General features: G+C 42.2%; 1 gene segment (V, D, J or C); it reads left to right on the plus strand.

The window, feature by feature from the left end:
- The first annotated feature begins 4,945 nt into the window (after positions 1-4,945).
- Positions 4,946-17,018, plus strand: part of LOC101692183 — a 41,381-nt gene continuing 29,308 nt past the window's right edge. The window contains 2 exon segments of the C gene segment in view: positions 4,946-5,172; positions 5,267-5,568. Of these exon segments, the coding sequence occupies positions 5,130-5,172; positions 5,267-5,568 (345 nt within the window).

Here is a 17,018-nt window from a genome sequence, read left to right on the forward strand (position 1 = left end):
AGCTCCTAATGCCTAGAAAAGCTCTGCCAGGCTGGGCTCCTGCCCACATCACTCTGTCTCCAGCCCTTGAAAACACACCAGGCCAATGTAGGCTTCTCCGTGGTGCCCATCCTTCCCTGGATGTTGGTACTCTCCCTCCTCCCAGGGTCCAGCAGGTTAGTATGTTGGCAAGCCAACTTTGTTTCCCACAAGATGCAGAAGGCAAAAGCAGTCTCCCCACAGAAGGGAGCCCTGAAATGCAGAGGTCAGGCTCCCCTACTTGTTGGGGAGCCCAGAAATCATCCCACAGGACTTTGGCCCTCCATCCCCCAGCTAAGATTCCCAATATCATGACACCTGGCCAGAGTCATGTCATCAGTAGACTGACTGACAGCTTCAGGGTCAGGGGACTCCCAGTGTACAGAGCCCCTGAGCTGTCAGGGACAGCCTTGCTGCTGACAGCCAGTCTGGGCAGCAGCACGAGTGTCTGTCACTGTCGGTGGATGAATTAATGCAGTGTCTGCAACCAGGGGCATCAAGAGCAGCACCGAGGGGCAATGAACTGGGGGGACAGACAGATGGACAGGCATGGATTGACAGGAAAGCTCTTCCCTGTATATGAATGCAAATATGCATATTCACAGGCAAATCTCTGTAGCTCTTCCCTGTATATGAATGCAAATATGCATATTCACAGGCAAATCTCTGTAGTTTTTACAGGTACGTATGACACCAAGCCTATCAGTCTATTTTCTCATTTGAGGCTAGCAAAATGGGGCCTTGCAATGACGAGCCACTCACGGAAAACTACCACACACACTCAGTACACAGTTGGAAAAAAAAAGAGTTTTCCTGCTTTGTATTTCTGGGCCCTTCCACTCCTAAGTGACTGTTTGCTGTAAGAGACTTCACTGACCCGGTGAGCAATACTGAAGATGATCAGGTGCAGGACGTACCTGCAATGGCCAGGAGGGGGTGGTAGAAGTCAGTGTAAGTAATAAAACAATGCAGTTCTTAAGAGGGAAGCACATTATTATTAAAAATAAATAAATAAATAAGAAACCTATCTAGCCTATTAGGTTAAATCACAATTTGTATTCAAAGCAACAACTCAGAGAGAACATATATTAATATCTTAGTGAAAAACATCCAACGTGTTACATAGTGCACATGCTTCATTTACCTATTAAGCTGGCTGACTTGAAGTTCTGGGTGAGCTCTTCTTAGTGGGGCTACTCAACCTCCTGAAGACTCTGTCATCTTCAGAATGGGATGAATTACACATACTTTAGACTTGCAAGGAAGGAATCCATATGTACCATATATTGCATTCAAAAGTGTATTTGACACTATTTAATGGATCAATGATTTCTGTTATGAAATTAAAAATATATATATATATATTAGTCTCTCTAGAAGGCAAGCAGCTATTAATTCACCAGTGCTAGAAGAATTTCTATTGTGTTCTGTGGTCCAGCACTGTTACCGGAATGACTGCTCTTCAAGAACAGCTTCTGCTCTTTGCTCCCTTGATATGTGAGAGATATTCCTAAGTTCTGCAACCTCTCTGAAATCTTTCTCATGACCTTACTTACTTAAACGTAACTCTCTTTTTCTCTGTGTATGCGTATATATATATATAGAGAGAGAGAATTCTACATGTATAGAATGGATGCTGTGACAAGTTTGCATTTGTTAGTCTTGTGTTTAAATCAAGGCTCCATTACTTATGTGACTGCACAGATGAAGTATTTTAAGATTTCAATGAGCTGCTCTGATAAATCTGGTTGTTATAACTATGTTGGCATGTTATACGAAACAAGTGGTTATAAGAATCACATCGTACTTCAGACTGGCTGGTAATATTGATTTACAAAGCAACCAAATCGGCCCAATCCTAGGCCCATGGTGGATGGTGTCTGGAAAGTGAGCATTATTATTCCCATTTACAGGGATTTTACTAAGGACATACATCCGCCAGGTGGCAGGGCGTGGACTGGAGCTGTCATTCTATTCTTGTCAGTGCAATAAATCCTCCCAGGGTTATGAGGTATCATTCAGACTCTCCCAAGTGTCGAATTTGGCAGCTCTGAACTGAGAAGGACATCCCCCCTTGTGCATCATTGATCAGATGACATCGTGGGCTGTGGAGGGAACCGGCCTCTCAGGCTGAGCCCCATGGCTGGACATTCCCCAGGTCAGCAGGTCTGTAAGGCTTCCATGCACGTGGAGTCAATCTGAACCTGCTGTTCCCTGCAGACAACATATCAATGGCTTTCCTGGTTTGTGTTTTTAAGGTTTTCATGCTCACTAAAAGTTGACATCGCTTGTACATCCAACTTACTCCCTGTGACCTAGAGAAGAAGTCAAACTGGATTAGGTCTCACATTCTCCCAGGGGGAAAAGGGAGCTGCCCCTGGTCAGGGAAAGCACACCTGCGTCTCAGAGATTCAGTGAAATGTCCAAGCTTCAGTACCTGGCTCTTTGCACAGGTCTGCCTGAGTCCACACCTGCTCTGACTCCCTGTCACTCCCCTGGAGCTGAGGTCTGGGGGCATCAGAGCAGTTTCATTCATGGCAGCAGTGGGATGACCTGGGCAGGAAGTGTTGCTACCTCAAGGGCCACCTGATTTTCCTCTTCCTGGAGAACACAGGGTCTGGCTCAGGACCCTCCACTCTCTACATGAGTGGGTGGTAAAGTCTTGGCTACCCTTTGTGTCTTGCTCAAAAGTTTCCCTTATTATTTTTTTTAAATATGCCCATCTTTAAAAATATGACCTTTCAGCACCACTTACACAAGAGCACAGATGTACCACAGCAAGAAGAGAAGTAAAAGAACACAACTGTCACCTGGTGAAATGCGTTTCCAGACCCAGGATGGATCCATTCCTGCCTGGGGGTTCAAGTCAGCAAACCAAAACTTAGGTAAATTCCCTGTCCCTATAAATGTTGTCCTTGACCAAAACACAGTATGTCCCAATTAAGCAGGCACCAAACACCAGGAATCTGCAAGGATTCCCCTGTTCTAAGTAAGGTCAGGTATGCAACCCCGGCCAATCAACCTAAGCCAAGCACTCTCTCCTTATCCCCTGACTGACCTGCTATTCCTCCTTGTTTCCCCTTTACTGTTTTGAAGTCTCTATAAAACTCCCTCTTGCCCAAAATCCCTGGGGCTGAGTGCTCCCCTGCTTGTGAGACTCTGAGCTCCCCAACCCATAGACTGTTCTCCTTTGAAGAAAGGGCACTACACCCTCCAGGCTGAATTGTTTTACTTTTGTCATTTGTCTCACCCAGGAGAGCATTTGGCTGGAGGTTTGGTAGGAACTAAGACTGCTCATAGCCAACAGGTGTTGAGCCCTTAATGTCAGCAGTGTTTGTGGACAAATGGGAACAGTAATTGAGAGAAACAGAGTTCTGAATGTTGACAATGTGACATAAAATTTATTTTCATAAAAGAATAGAAGGTTATGGATTTTCTCCCCCAAAGGAAGATTTCCTTATTGGTGAAAATCTAGAAAAGAGAGAAAGCAAGAAGAGAAGAATCTATGGGCTTTCTCACCCCCCCACACTGGTCATCTTCCATATGCAAACTCTTTCCACCTGTTGTTATGCTCTGCAGATGTCAGTCCCCATTGTCACCACCATTCTCAGTCTCTTTCCTACTTAACATTTAGCAGGGCTGCCCTAGACACCTGCTGAGTGTCTGAATGATGAGCCTGGATTATTCTTTTAGCAGAATATTCTACTCAACACCTCACCAGATTAGCACAACCTCAAAGCCTGCATTTTAGGACACTTGAGCTTTGAATCTTGGTTAGAGCTCAGCATGTGTGCCTCTCAGTGTTTACCAAGAGGAGGAGCTCAGAAGCTGGGTCTAGTAGGGGTGTGAGGGACCCACACCTCCCTGCCCCATCAAGTACCCTTCCTGCCTTCTCCTACCAGCCAAAGAGGCTCTCATTAGCATAGCTAATTACCATAACTGGACCCAGGAGGTCCTCCTCTACTTTAGATAACTGGCAAGGAAACCTGTACTTACTTTACTAGCTTTACCTCTGAAAACGTCATTTCAGATGCCTGATGCCTTTCTCAGCTGACCCTCCTGAGGCCCCGCTTTTACCATTTCTAAGGATTTCACACAGGATCTGACAGGTCCTGCCCCCTGGTCGCCTCTGCATCCTGGCTCAATGCAGGTTTCTTCCTTTGACCATACACCCCTGCCCCCCCCCCACAAACACACGCCTGGTTTTACAGGACTATCATATTTCCTGAAATTCTACACTATGAGGACCCCAGAAATCATTTACTGCAACCAATCCAGTTTTAAGATGAAACACGGATCCCCAACATTTCTTGAGCTTTTTCTATGCATTTGGGACAGGCAACAAGCTTTGCTCACATTCCCTGCTCACACTGCATGCATCCTAATAAGGTCCTTTTGACAAATGAGGAAAAGGAGAAGACTAGCTAGCCGAAGACTGCAGAGCTGTCATGTCACATTAGGGCATTTCCATCTTCTGAGGAGACCTCTGGGAGAAATGGTCCAGGACTAGCTCAGGGGACCTGTTGCTTTTTCAGCAGGGATCTCTGCACTGTGCTTATCCCTGCCTCCGGAGCAGCCTGCACACCCATTGCTCTGTCGTTACTGAGTGGCCATTGGAGGCTTGAGATTTGTCTCCAGCCAGACCTGGCTCACATCCCCACCGAATTCCCTGTAGGCATGCAGCCTCGGAAGAGTTACTTAAATAACAACCAGGATTTCCCCATTTCTAAATTGAGGGTAGTTACATTCATGTTAAGGGTGACTTTCAGGATTTGGTCAAACAATGAGCAGAAACCAGTTAGTGTGGTGCTTAGGTCCAATCAAGGATTGCTGTTATACCACTGGTGCCCTCCTTGCTCCAATAGTCCTCAGTGATTCTGAGCAGCCTAATCATTGATGTTCCCTCCTGCCTTGTGGTCAGACCTGTCCCAGCCCTCTGGCCCCTCCCTCTCTCCTCCCAGCCTCTTTCTCACTAGTAACTGCAGGTGCCTCTGGGAAACAGACATTCAGGTCTTAACCTGCCCTCTTCAACACACCCAGACAGTCTCTTCCTAGCAGGTGCCGCCAGGAGGTCACCCAGGGTTTCTCTTCACCAGGTGGGAGACAGAACCATGCTGGGTCCCCTTGCCATCCTGTGTGCTCTCCTGTTTCCCGGTAAGTCCTTACTTGTTCCCAGTGCAGAGTACAGGGTTCACCTTGAGGTTCCTGGCCATCACTGTCTCACAGCTCTTCCCCTCTTCCCTGGCAGGTGGTGGAGCAGGGCTCAAGCTGAGTCAGACTGCTTTGTTGGTGGCACGTGTGGGCAGTTCATGTTCTCTGGATTGCCAAGTGGACAGCTCAGTCAGCTACATCCACTGGTACCGCCACCAGGAGGGTACGGCACCGAAGAGGCTCCTCTACCTAGACATGTCCAGGTCCCTTGTGCAACGGGATTTTGTCCTGAAAGCAGACAAAGTTTATGCCCAGAAGGGCAAGGATAGCTACAGCTGCACTCTGTCACTGCTGAAACTAGAGAAAAGCGACGAAGGCCTGTACTACTGCGCTGCCTGGGTATACCACAGCCCTGTGCTCTGACCAGGACCCTGATTAAAAAGGTCTCTGTCTCCCAGGGCACTGAAGACTGGCACATTCCAATGACTCTGGGTCTCTGGGGATGTCCTGGGGTCAGCTCTCAGCAACCCGACTCTCGTTAATGCCCCCTTCCCTCTCCATTGGTGCACTGCACAGAGCCCTGGAAACTAAGAAGCCCCTGGCATGCAGGCGAGCGCAAACCCAGGGAGTTGTCCAGTCTGTAGGGACTGCTCTGAAGGTCATCCAGCACCGTGTTTCTGAAGCATTTGGAGCAGAATATAAGCTGCTCAATTCAGTGGCCACTAGCCACTAGCCACATGTGACTCCTGGGCACTTGAAACATAGCTAGTTCAACCTGAGATGGGCTGCTTGTATAACATACAAGCCATGTTCTGGAGATTAGTAAAAAAAAAATATGGAATACCTTCTTAATAATTTCTATATTAGTTACATGTTGAAGTAAAGAAGTCGTCCTTGAGATGAATGCTACTACCCTCAATTTAGAAATGGGGAAATCCTGTTTTGATATCTCACAATAAATAAAATAATCCTGAAGTTTATTTGTTTCTTTAATGTTTTTGAAATGCAACTTTAGAAAATGTGTCTCATATTGTGACTTATCTTTATTTCTACTGAACGGATCTGTGACAGGCTGGTGATTGAAGATTCTGGCCATCTCCAAAGAAGAATGTGGGAGTAAAATATTGTGCAAATCATTTCAGAGAGAGATTTACCATAAAATAATTGAAAACTGAAATAGGAATTTGACTCTTGATTCCAGTTTTCAAACTGCTGTCCTGCCCAATGCTTATTACTTTGCAGTAGAGACTCCATGAGCAAAGCACAGGAAGCAGTTGGTAGGACTAACTTCTCAGCACCCTCATGCACTGGCGTATCTGGTGGTCAACTCATATGGGGGGACATGATCCGCAGGCAGGTTGATGCAACAGCCCTGAATGAGACCTGGGGCCCTCACTTCCAATTCTCCTTGAATGTTACTCCATATGGGATTTGGGGGCCGTATTCCTTGGACTTCTTTTTTGTCATCTGTACAGGGAGGTAGTTTAAATACCACAGTAATGGGGTCGATCCTCTGTAATAAAGCAAAATTATACCAATAAGATATCACAATGTTTACTAAATTCTTATAAAATTTGTCAACTTCTTGAGGGAAAAAAAAGAAAAGAAAAACTGTATTACTGATCCTCTAGTCCCAAACAGGAAAACACCTGCTATCATATGTGGGGGAAATAAAAAGCTCTCTGAGGAAGTCTAAGCTGAAATAAATGCCTTTTCAATTGAAGATTCACAGTTTATGTACAACTTAATAGCACTGGTAAAAATGATTGCTGAAAGGAAAGCCCAAAACATTTGTAGATAATTAGTCCCTCAGATTCATTACCTCCTCATATGTCTCCCGGAATTTTTGCACTAGGAGATTTATATTTAACACACGCCTGATTGTGAAAAACGCCGACACCCCTTTCCTCTAATGAAGCCTGGGTCAAGATGAAGACCTCCACCATGTGCAGGAGGTGGAGGAGGGGGAGAGACAGAAACTTACTTTTGCTCTGTTTGGGTGATATTCCTTCATTTTTCTTCCCATATCCTCATACCACTGAACCCTTTCCTCTCAGTGCCTGACTCCATAGGGGAGTGACTCTGAGACCTGAGTATTAGAGTTTTGTTAGAGAGAAATTAGCTACATATGAAGACACTGTCAGAGAAGTCATCCCAGGTCAATGTAAATCTCAGTTTTCAACATGGGTCCATAGTGTCTTTGAGTTACAACCTAAAAAGAGAGTGGCCCTGTGTGTGGGGAGCAAACCACCCCATGTGGAAGGAAAAACGAGTCATATTTGGAGTCATTTCCTCTAGCTGCCTTTCTCCTTGTGGATAAGTGAAGCTTCACCAAGGACACTTGGGCCACACACAGTAAAGCCAAACCATCCAGAGACCAACAAAACCTCCTATCTTAAGTAAATGGTTGCTAATTAAATTGTTGTTTAAATGGCTGATTCTAACAACACTGAAAGCATCTTATTAGAATGTACAGGACCAAGTACGGTGTTGACTCCATTGATGTCTGCTGAACTGAGACTGGCATTTTGACTATTAGAGAGGGGCTCACATTACCTCATGGGTGGGGGATTTTGCATAGATGGATGCTTGAAATATCCTGATGATTTGGGCTCAACTCATTTATTTCACTTTTCAGGTGGGTGAGACACAATAATTTTGACTAATAGAAGCAGCATTATATTATGAAATTAATGCCAAATAATGTCTTAGAACATCTCATAAAATCATAGTTTCTTTTCTTTCTTTCTTTCTTTTTGTTTGATTATTTATTTATTTATTTATTTGAAACAGATCACAGGAGGCTGAGAGACAGGCTCTGCTGTGCAGAGAGCCCGATACAGGGCCTGATCCCAGGACCCTGGGACCATGACCTGAGCTGAAGGCAAATGCTTTAACCCACTGAGCCACCCAGGTGCCCCTAAAACCATAGTTTTCATAGTTCTATTATCCATTACCAACCGATCACACACATTAGTACTGTGGAAAAATTAATGTCTGTTACATCAGAGTCATTTTCTAAGAATCACAGTTCTGAAAATTTCTGGGTACACGTGGAGATCTATGTTGACTGTTTTGTGTTGGATGTTCTTTATGTTCCAGAATGGGTTCAGGAACACAGTTTTGGGTAGAGGAAAGGGCACACCTTGGAGATGCCACTTTTAAACATTGGGAATAGGAGAATTTTTACCATGTCACACATACCCTTATTGACTCATAGAAAAACCTGTATGGCTTTTGATTTTTATTTTTAAATTTACTGTTAAATAGAATTCACATGTTACTTAATATTAAAATTCTTGCATGTTATTGAGCACTTAGGCATACCATGTGACATCTGATGGTTAGAAATATGTGGAATAGCCTTTGTCTTAACCACTCTTTTTCTGCTCTTTTCCATCAAAGGTTGCTTCATTTACAAAACAAAATCTCTTTTCTCTGCTGATTCCTACTGACTCCATGTGCCAAATTAGAGACAAAGTTCATGCCCAGAGAACTCAGTGTACCTTCGTGGCCTGAGTGTTTCTTTTCCTCTCTGCAGAACAAATACCAGGTATAGACAGTGACACCAATACTGAGTCTTCCTATTAACACTGTATTTTAATTTCCTCATTTTTTTTTTTACATCTCTTTTATCTACTTGCAGATGAGAGAATGAGAACATCTCAAGCAGAATTGTACACAATCATAGTTTTATTCAACAAAGTTGTTTCCCACTTTTTTTTTTGCCTGAAAGCCTTTCATAGAAGGTTGATAGAAATTCAACCTCATGTGTTCATCTGGAGGCAGAGAGGAAGATACGCTTTCAAGTATGACTGTGTGTACCTCCTGCTGTGGGTGCATGGATTTCTCCCCCAGGCAAATTAACAGTATGGATGCTGAGGGGCACAAAGGATGGGTACTGGGAAATTTCCCTTTTCCTCCTCAGGATTAATGCTCCACACCCCACCCCTACCCCCATTGCTTTGTGCCCCAGGATTCTTAACCTTTGTGGAAACAGTCATGGGAATCTTTGTTCTGTTTTCAAATGCAAAGTTGGCCAATGGAAACTGAAGCTCAAAAAAATAATCACCATAGTTTGGCTATTGTGGACATTGCTGTTATAAACATTCGGGTGCATGTGCCCCTTTGGATCACTACGTTTGTATCTTTAGGGTAAATACCCAATAGTGCAATTGCTGGGTCATAGGGCAGTTCTATTTTCAACATTTTGAGGAACCTCCATGCTGTTTTCCAGAGTGGTTGCACCAGCTTGCATTCCCACCAACAGTGTAGGAGGGTTCCCCTTTCTCCGCATCCTCGCCAGCATCTGTCATTTCCTGACTTGTTGATTTTAGCCATTCTGACTGGTGTGAGGTGATATCTCATTGTGGTTTTGATTTGTATTTCCCTGAGGCCGAGTGATATGGAGCACTTTTTCATGTGTCTGTTGGCCATCTGGATGTCTTCTTTGCAGAAATGTCTGTTCATGTCCTCTGCCCATTTCTTGATTGGATTATTTGTTCTTTGGGTGTTGAGTTTGCTAAGTTCTTTATAGATTCTGGACACTAGTCCTTTATCTGATATGTCATTTGCAAATATCTTCTCCCATTCTGTCAGTTGTCTTTTGATTTTGTTAACTGTTTCCTTTGCTGTGCAAAAGCTTTTGATCTTGATGAAACCCCAATAGTTAATTTTTGCCCTTGCTTCCCTTGCCTTTTGCGTTGTTCCTAGGAAGATGTTGCTGCAGCTGAGGTCGAAGAGGTTGCTGCCTGTGTTCTCCTCAAGGATTTTGATGGATTCCTTTCGCACATTGAGGTCCTAGATGTCCATCAACAGATGAATGGATCAAGAAGATGTGGTATATATACACAATGGAATATTATGCAGCCATCAAAAGAAATGAAATCTTGCCATTTGCGACAACATGGATGGAACTAGAGCGTATCATGCTCAGCGAAATAAGTCAAGCAGAGAAAGACAACTATCATATGATCTCCCTGATATGAGGAAGTGGTGATGCAACATGGGGGCTTAAGTGGGTAGGAGAAGAATCAATGAAAGAAGATGGAATTGGGAGGGAGACAAACCATAAGTGACTCTTAATCTCACAAAACAAACTGAGGGTTGCTGGGGGAAGGGGGTTTGGGAGAAAGGGGTGGGATTATGGACATTGGGGAGGGTATGTGCTTTGGTGAGTGCTGTGAAGTGTGTAAACCTGGTGATTCACAGACCTGTACGCCTGGGGATAAAAATATATGTTTATAAAAAATAAAAAATTAATAATAAAAATAAATAAATAAATAAATAAATAAAAATAATAAAAAAGAAATAAATAAAAATAAAAAATAATGTACAAAAAAAAATCACCATGTCACCTGACAAAAGCATTTCTTCTTGGATACTAGAATTCCAAGCCAGTGGACCCTGGGGAAAAGAAACAAATCCCTCCAGTGGGTTAAGTGGTATAAAAGGGAAAGACTTCTCCCTCATGCACCTCTTGTTCCTGAGCATTAACCTCTGGTATGGCAGGAGTTGGCAATATATGTTGGTCTCTGTGAGAATGCAGGCCCCCTTCAGGGAGGGAACCCAGACCTCACTTTCTCCCACTTCCCAGTCTCTTGCTGATGCTCCCACTGGCTACTCCCAGACAGCAACCAGAGAATAAGGAAAACCATCTGTGCAGTCCCTGAAGGTCCACTTCGTAATGTCCAGGGCAAGGTAAGGAGAGGTCCACTGTTCACAAAAGAATAAAAATCAAGGAGCAAAAGAATAAAAATCAAGTAATAGTCAAGTATGTGGGTTATATTTGCCCCCAAATAAGTAAAACAAACTGCAGAGTTGGGAGATTTTATCTAGTTCCTTTCATTTCACCTTCCACAAAGCCACCAAAGTCCCATCTTTAACAGAACAGGATGTGCCCTGTTCCCTCAGCAAGAAAACAAGAAACTGGACAAGTGTTGAGAAATTATCATTAAATGTTGTGCTTTTCTAGTTGACTAGCTTAATAGAGAGGAGCATATAGATTATTTTTAATGCTTTTGTTCTTCAGGAAAATGAGGGATTCTGAGGTATTTGTCAAGTTATTAGGTAAGTCATCATCATCTAAGTAGCAAAAGGCAAAGAGACCTCTAACTCTGTGTCAATAAATGATTACAGGGCTTTATGATCCAGTATTATGATGAGTTCAATTCAGTGTTCTGGATGTTCATTAATACAATAAACAAGTATACACTAGTGTACCAATCCTAACTCTTACAAAAAGAAAGTCGAGAAATGCCTGCCACTTTCATAATGTCAACAAAAATCCAGCTTCTCACGTTGGTTATAATTGATGTATCTTTTCTGTCCTTCCTTCATCTAACTTTCTGTCATGGATGAGTTAACATTTAAATGTTTGATCACAAACTGATTATCCCTACCTACTGTGAGTTCTGTCCTTTTGATTTTTTTTAACGTTTAAGTTGAAGTTACCAAACAGTTACCAAAAATCTAGTTTTATTCTGGAAGTGGTAGAATTAGTATTTATAATCCATAGGTCAATAGATTTCTTTGATTCTTTCCTTTGTTCATTCAAAGAAAAAGATTTAAGTTCTGTATGAATTTTAATAAACATAATGTTCCAGATAAGATGTTAATAATAGCTCTTTTTAACTGAAAATTCCTTATATACTAGGTAGGCATTGTATTAAGTAGTTTATACATGTCTTGCTGTGTAATGCCTCAGTATCAGAGGAAAGAGAAAAGGGACTCTGATGTATCCATCAATGTACCCCCCACAGATGTCACTAACCCTGTCTTAAATGTCTGGTTTGACATAATTTCCTATTGACTTGCATTCCTAGTTATAGACTCTTATGTTGAAATGGTATATTTATCTCAGAGAGAAGTAAGCCGTTCAGAAATATTCAGTAGTTGTGAAAAGCTCATTCTGAAGGTGGAATTCCACCCATTTAGCTGCCAGATAATATGCTTGGTGTTCAATCTCTGGAGGAAATCTCATGATCACCATGAAAATCCTGCAAATGCACTTATATCATGGCAGAAAGAATTGATGCTTCAACAAGAACAGAAGCTACAGGGTGGAAACTTTACAGCCCATGGCATGGTGTGAGTCAGTGGTGGTGGGTTCAGGGCTGTTTGTTGCACAAGAAGGTTCTGATCTTGTGCAATAAGATGGCGGGAGGAAGACTGGAAGAAGGAACTCTCTCCCCATGCTTAGTGATGTCATCATGAGAATGAGCAGGAGACAGACAGAGAAACAGAAACAATGAGGAATGTGCCCAAGGAGATTGTCCTAACTTGAATGAAGCTGTTCCAAACTAGAGGAATCTATTTTCAATTGGTAATGTTAGTACCTCCCTCCAAAATCAGAATGAGGAAGAAATGACATGTATATGTTATCAACAAAAATGACACTTCCTTTCCCTGTAAGGAACCTGAAGTTGCAGCCTCTGTTTGGTGTTACCAGTGTGCCCTGCTCATATATGCCTAAGTGAGGGGGCACGATGGGGGTCAAAACCCATCCCATGGCCACCCTCCTCTATACCCTGAGCAGGGCTGTGTCAACCTGGAGCAAAAGTGCCTTTTTCTAATAATTCTGCAAAGGATGTGGCCTGTTTTATTTTCTGAAAAAAGGAAACATATGTACTACAGAGACTGTTCAGAAGGTAGTAACTACATAGAACTATGTAGACAAGATACAGCATTATAAAAACCTTAATCTGTGAAGCTTTCTGACTCTAAAAATAAACTAATTTACAAAAAAGTATTGTCAAAGAACCAATGAAAATACTATTGTTTGAATCTAGGAACCAAATTTTACAATTTAAAGCCTTGAGAAAAACTGACCATCGTGAGCAATACAGTAAAACAGCAACAACAACAAAAGTCAGGGTTTGCATAGACCCCATGGGTCCTGGACTGTGGAGTCTGAGGACATGAGCTGGAGCATCTCCAGTTGTCTTCTGTGGAGCAGATGCTCCTTCCGCAGTAACTGCTTTGAGATTAAGAGATGAGAAATCCAAGAACTAAACATACAGCCTAGAGGAGGACTCAGTATTATCATTGGTACTTCTTTTAAATTTTGCATCTGTCTCTACTCCTTACCATGAAATAATTGGGACAATTAATTTAGAAAAGTCTTCCTTGACACCCATTTGCAATATTTGTATCTATACTAGGTATACCTTATCTACATATCTGTCAGTCTCTGTCTCCATATCTGTCTCTATCTACATATGTGTCTATATCTCTGTCTCACTCTCTCTCTTTCCAGTTAGTAGCCAAAATGATGCAACCAGAAATATCTATATCTATACCCACAGTAGAAAAAAGGATAATTACTCAACGCTGTACCTACCAAAAAAAAGGTGATTTATTGGTACAAAAAAAAAAAAATGAATCAGCCTTTGGGTATCTGATGTATTAGGTCTCTTAAAATACATGCTTATAGGCAATATGATGAGAACAGGAAATAGGCAGCACTGAGACATCCTGTCCCCTCTACTGAAATTCTTTTTTACAGTCCAGAGAACACAGTAGATGAAGCCACGTGCAAATGTACAAAGTATTAGAAGAGCCTACAATCAGCCCCAGGAACCTCTCTTCAGTTCTGGACTCTCTCATTTCCACAGGACAACCTCCGTCCCAGTCCTAGCCTCAACCTCAGTCCCCACCCTGTGCTCCCTGAGAGGTACCTCAGGACTAAAATCAAGGGGAAAAGAAGCAGACAGCCATCAGCTGTGCCTTCAGGATGCCAGGCTTCCTGCTGCAACTTCCCATTGACCTGATTGCCTACTGTGGAGAGCTTCTGCCTGGAGTTGTTGAAAAGTGCCTGAGAGTCAGGACATAGCAGTTCATTTCCTGAGGTTTCCAGAGATTATCTATGGTTCAGGCTCTGTGAGAAGGGGCTTGAAATGGAGAGAGGGCACAGGACTGAGACCATAGACATGAGTATGAGGGCCAGGTGTGGTGCCAAATGAAGGAAGATGAAGATGAGTACTCCCAAGTAGGACCTTTTTCTCTGTGACTGTGACCTTCCCAGGGTCTGTGCAAGCCTTGTCTCTAGTGCAGCCTCCATACACACTTGCTGAATTAATCTGTGAATCAATGAATCCCAGGAAGCATTACTGAGGAAGCAGCACATTGAGAATATTTCCTGTAATGAATCCAAAGATCACACTCTGGTACATTGAGAGAAATATATAGACCCCTCTATAAATACATACATACTTATGTACATATACGTGTATATCCTTATTACATATATATATATATATTACATATATATATTATATTAAAAGTATGTATGGAAGAAATAAAATATCTTATTTAAGATTGTGTGTTCTAGACATAGATCCTCTGGTACAGACTATTGCTCTGCCACTTACTCAAGTCAGACCTTTGATATAATAACTGGTGTGTCCAAAGCCTCCATTTTCTCATATAAAATATAGAACCAATAATAAAACCACCCACTTAGTAGGCTTTGTGAAGATTAAATGAGATAATGGAGCAATGTGCTCACCTACCATGTAGAAAATGTCTTCAATATTGAAAGCTATTAAAGTTATGAAAAGTAAAGAAAATAAAATTTCTATTTTTTGAAAATGTTTAATATAATAAATAAAAGATAAATTCTGCCTTTGTTTACTTCCATGTTTGAAATAATTCAAGATGAGAAAATATATTTTTCCATGAATGTGTCTGAAATGACCATTTATCTCCCTTCTAGGCTCCTAGCATCTGAAACTCTCGTCTATGTCCAGGAAATACCACACCTTATGAATCTGAGTGAAAGAATCCATTTGTTTCCACTCTAGGAAGGAAAAATGTCAGATACTCTTTCTCAGCCTTCCTTAACATACAGTCAGGTAGAAGGTGTGGCCTCCCCCAATTAGCCATATTCACACAACTGCTACCTCTTAATACAACACATACACAGAGACACACATATGCACAAACACACAGGACAGAAAGCGATGCAAATGCATTTGCACACTCATGCATGCACACACACAGACCGATACACACAGGCATAAACACAAACACAGACACAGAGACTGTAAGGAAATGCCTAGCAGCCATGGTGGACCAGAGGACCTCTCTCCAGAGTGACCATCGGTGTCTTCTTTCTGTCTCCTAGTCCTTTTCATTCCCAAAATGAAGCTTCCTGCTTAGCAAGAGTCAGTCCTCATAGTTGTAGGCCATTGACCTTCTGGTCTACCATCCTCCACCTCCACAACATTCAAACTACCCAGTATGGATCACTTCAGAAATGGTATTTATTGGAAAAGAGGGAAAAAAGAGCAGCTGCCTCAGGAGGAAAACTCAGCCATCCTGGCTTCTTCTTCTCTTTTCTCCTCAGGCAGGGCTCAAACCAGAGTTTACATCAACTCCACATGGTATGTAACAGAACCACACTCAAGTTTTAGGCAGAACTGTTTCAAGCTTTTTTTTTTTTTTTATAAGATATTATCTATTTATTTATAGACAGAGATCGCAAGTAGGCAGAGAGGCAGGCAGAGAGAGAGAGAAACAGGCTCCCCACTGAGCAGAGAGCCCAATATGGGGCTCAATCCCTGTCTTTCTCATGGGGTTGTCAAGGACTGAAGAACGTTACATACAGGACGAGTCTAGCACAGGGTCAATACATCACAGTTCCCTTACAACGGAACTGCTTCACTGACCCAGCTCAGCCACCACAGGAACTCAGGGACTCTTTAAATGTCACAACTTACATTGTCCTCCAAACAACAGTAATGTTTGCTTTCTTTTGAAAAGCTAAGAATTGTGAATAGGAAGAGAGTCTAGGGTAGCAAAACAAAGGATTTTTTTCCTCCACCATTTTTCTTACCCACAACAGAGTGTTGTAACATCATAACACCTAAAGTAATTACTATAGTAATTGTTCAAATTCTTCCAAATTTGTGAATTTTCTTCAGACTACTGATCTATAAAAGACATAATGACATAATGGTGTGTATAAAGTTCATTTTATAAAGTATATAAAATGCATAAAGTCCTGCATAACATTGTGGGATTATTATGTCATTGTTATTATATACAGTAATACATCTTTTCTTCCATTTTTCTGATAGCTTTATACTCTCCATACTCTTACCAAATATGGTGAGAAAGCCATTAACGCAGAGAGAAAAAGAGTTCAAGGATAGGTGGGATTGAAGTAAAACTTAAAGGAAAAAAGTGAAAGTGTTGGCCCCCAAAAGAAGATAACATTGAGTTATTGTAACAGGGGTGTTTTGGGATCTGAGAGCTTTTTATGCCAGGAACATAGTAAAGTGTCACTGAGACATATCTTACTGTGAAGGTCTTTCATTGGTTTTAAAACAAAACTTCCTCCCCAGTCCTGCCTCTGAAGAACCATTTTGCTAACACCTCCCCAGTCCTGATGTATGCCCATTTTGGAGAAATTTCTGACTACCCCAGGGCAACACCAACTCCATGAATGGACATGTGTCTCCAGCTGGATTTGTAGGTTGACTAAACTCCTGTCTCTTTGGTTCACTGTTTTCATGTCCACTGTCAATTTATGCAATTGCCTCTGACTTCTCTCCTTTGCTTTTCAAATGAAGATAGAATTTCTCAGGATCGAGTCTCCTTTGCCAGGACAGCAGACAGAAGCATGCACATATGATGCAGGCTCTCTAGGGTCCTTGGAGAGCCCATTCGACAGTGCTACCAACAAAAAGGAGAACAGCTGGAACAAATCCTGGATAGCTCATCCAGGATTATGAACGACACAAGCCCAGTTCCTGCTTTGGTTCAGATAAGAAAGACAACAGAGTCTTTTCCTTGATAACCCTTAATGTCATGAAGTCTCAGGAAGCCCTGCTATTGTGCATGCT

This window comes from Mustela putorius, unplaced genomic scaffold (assembly GCF_011764305.1).
Source record: "Mustela putorius furo isolate JIRA1106 unplaced genomic scaffold, ASM1176430v1.1 tig00003845_pilon_pilon_pilon, whole genome shotgun sequence".
Lineage (NCBI taxonomy): Eukaryota > Metazoa > Chordata > Mammalia > Carnivora > Mustelidae > Mustela > Mustela putorius.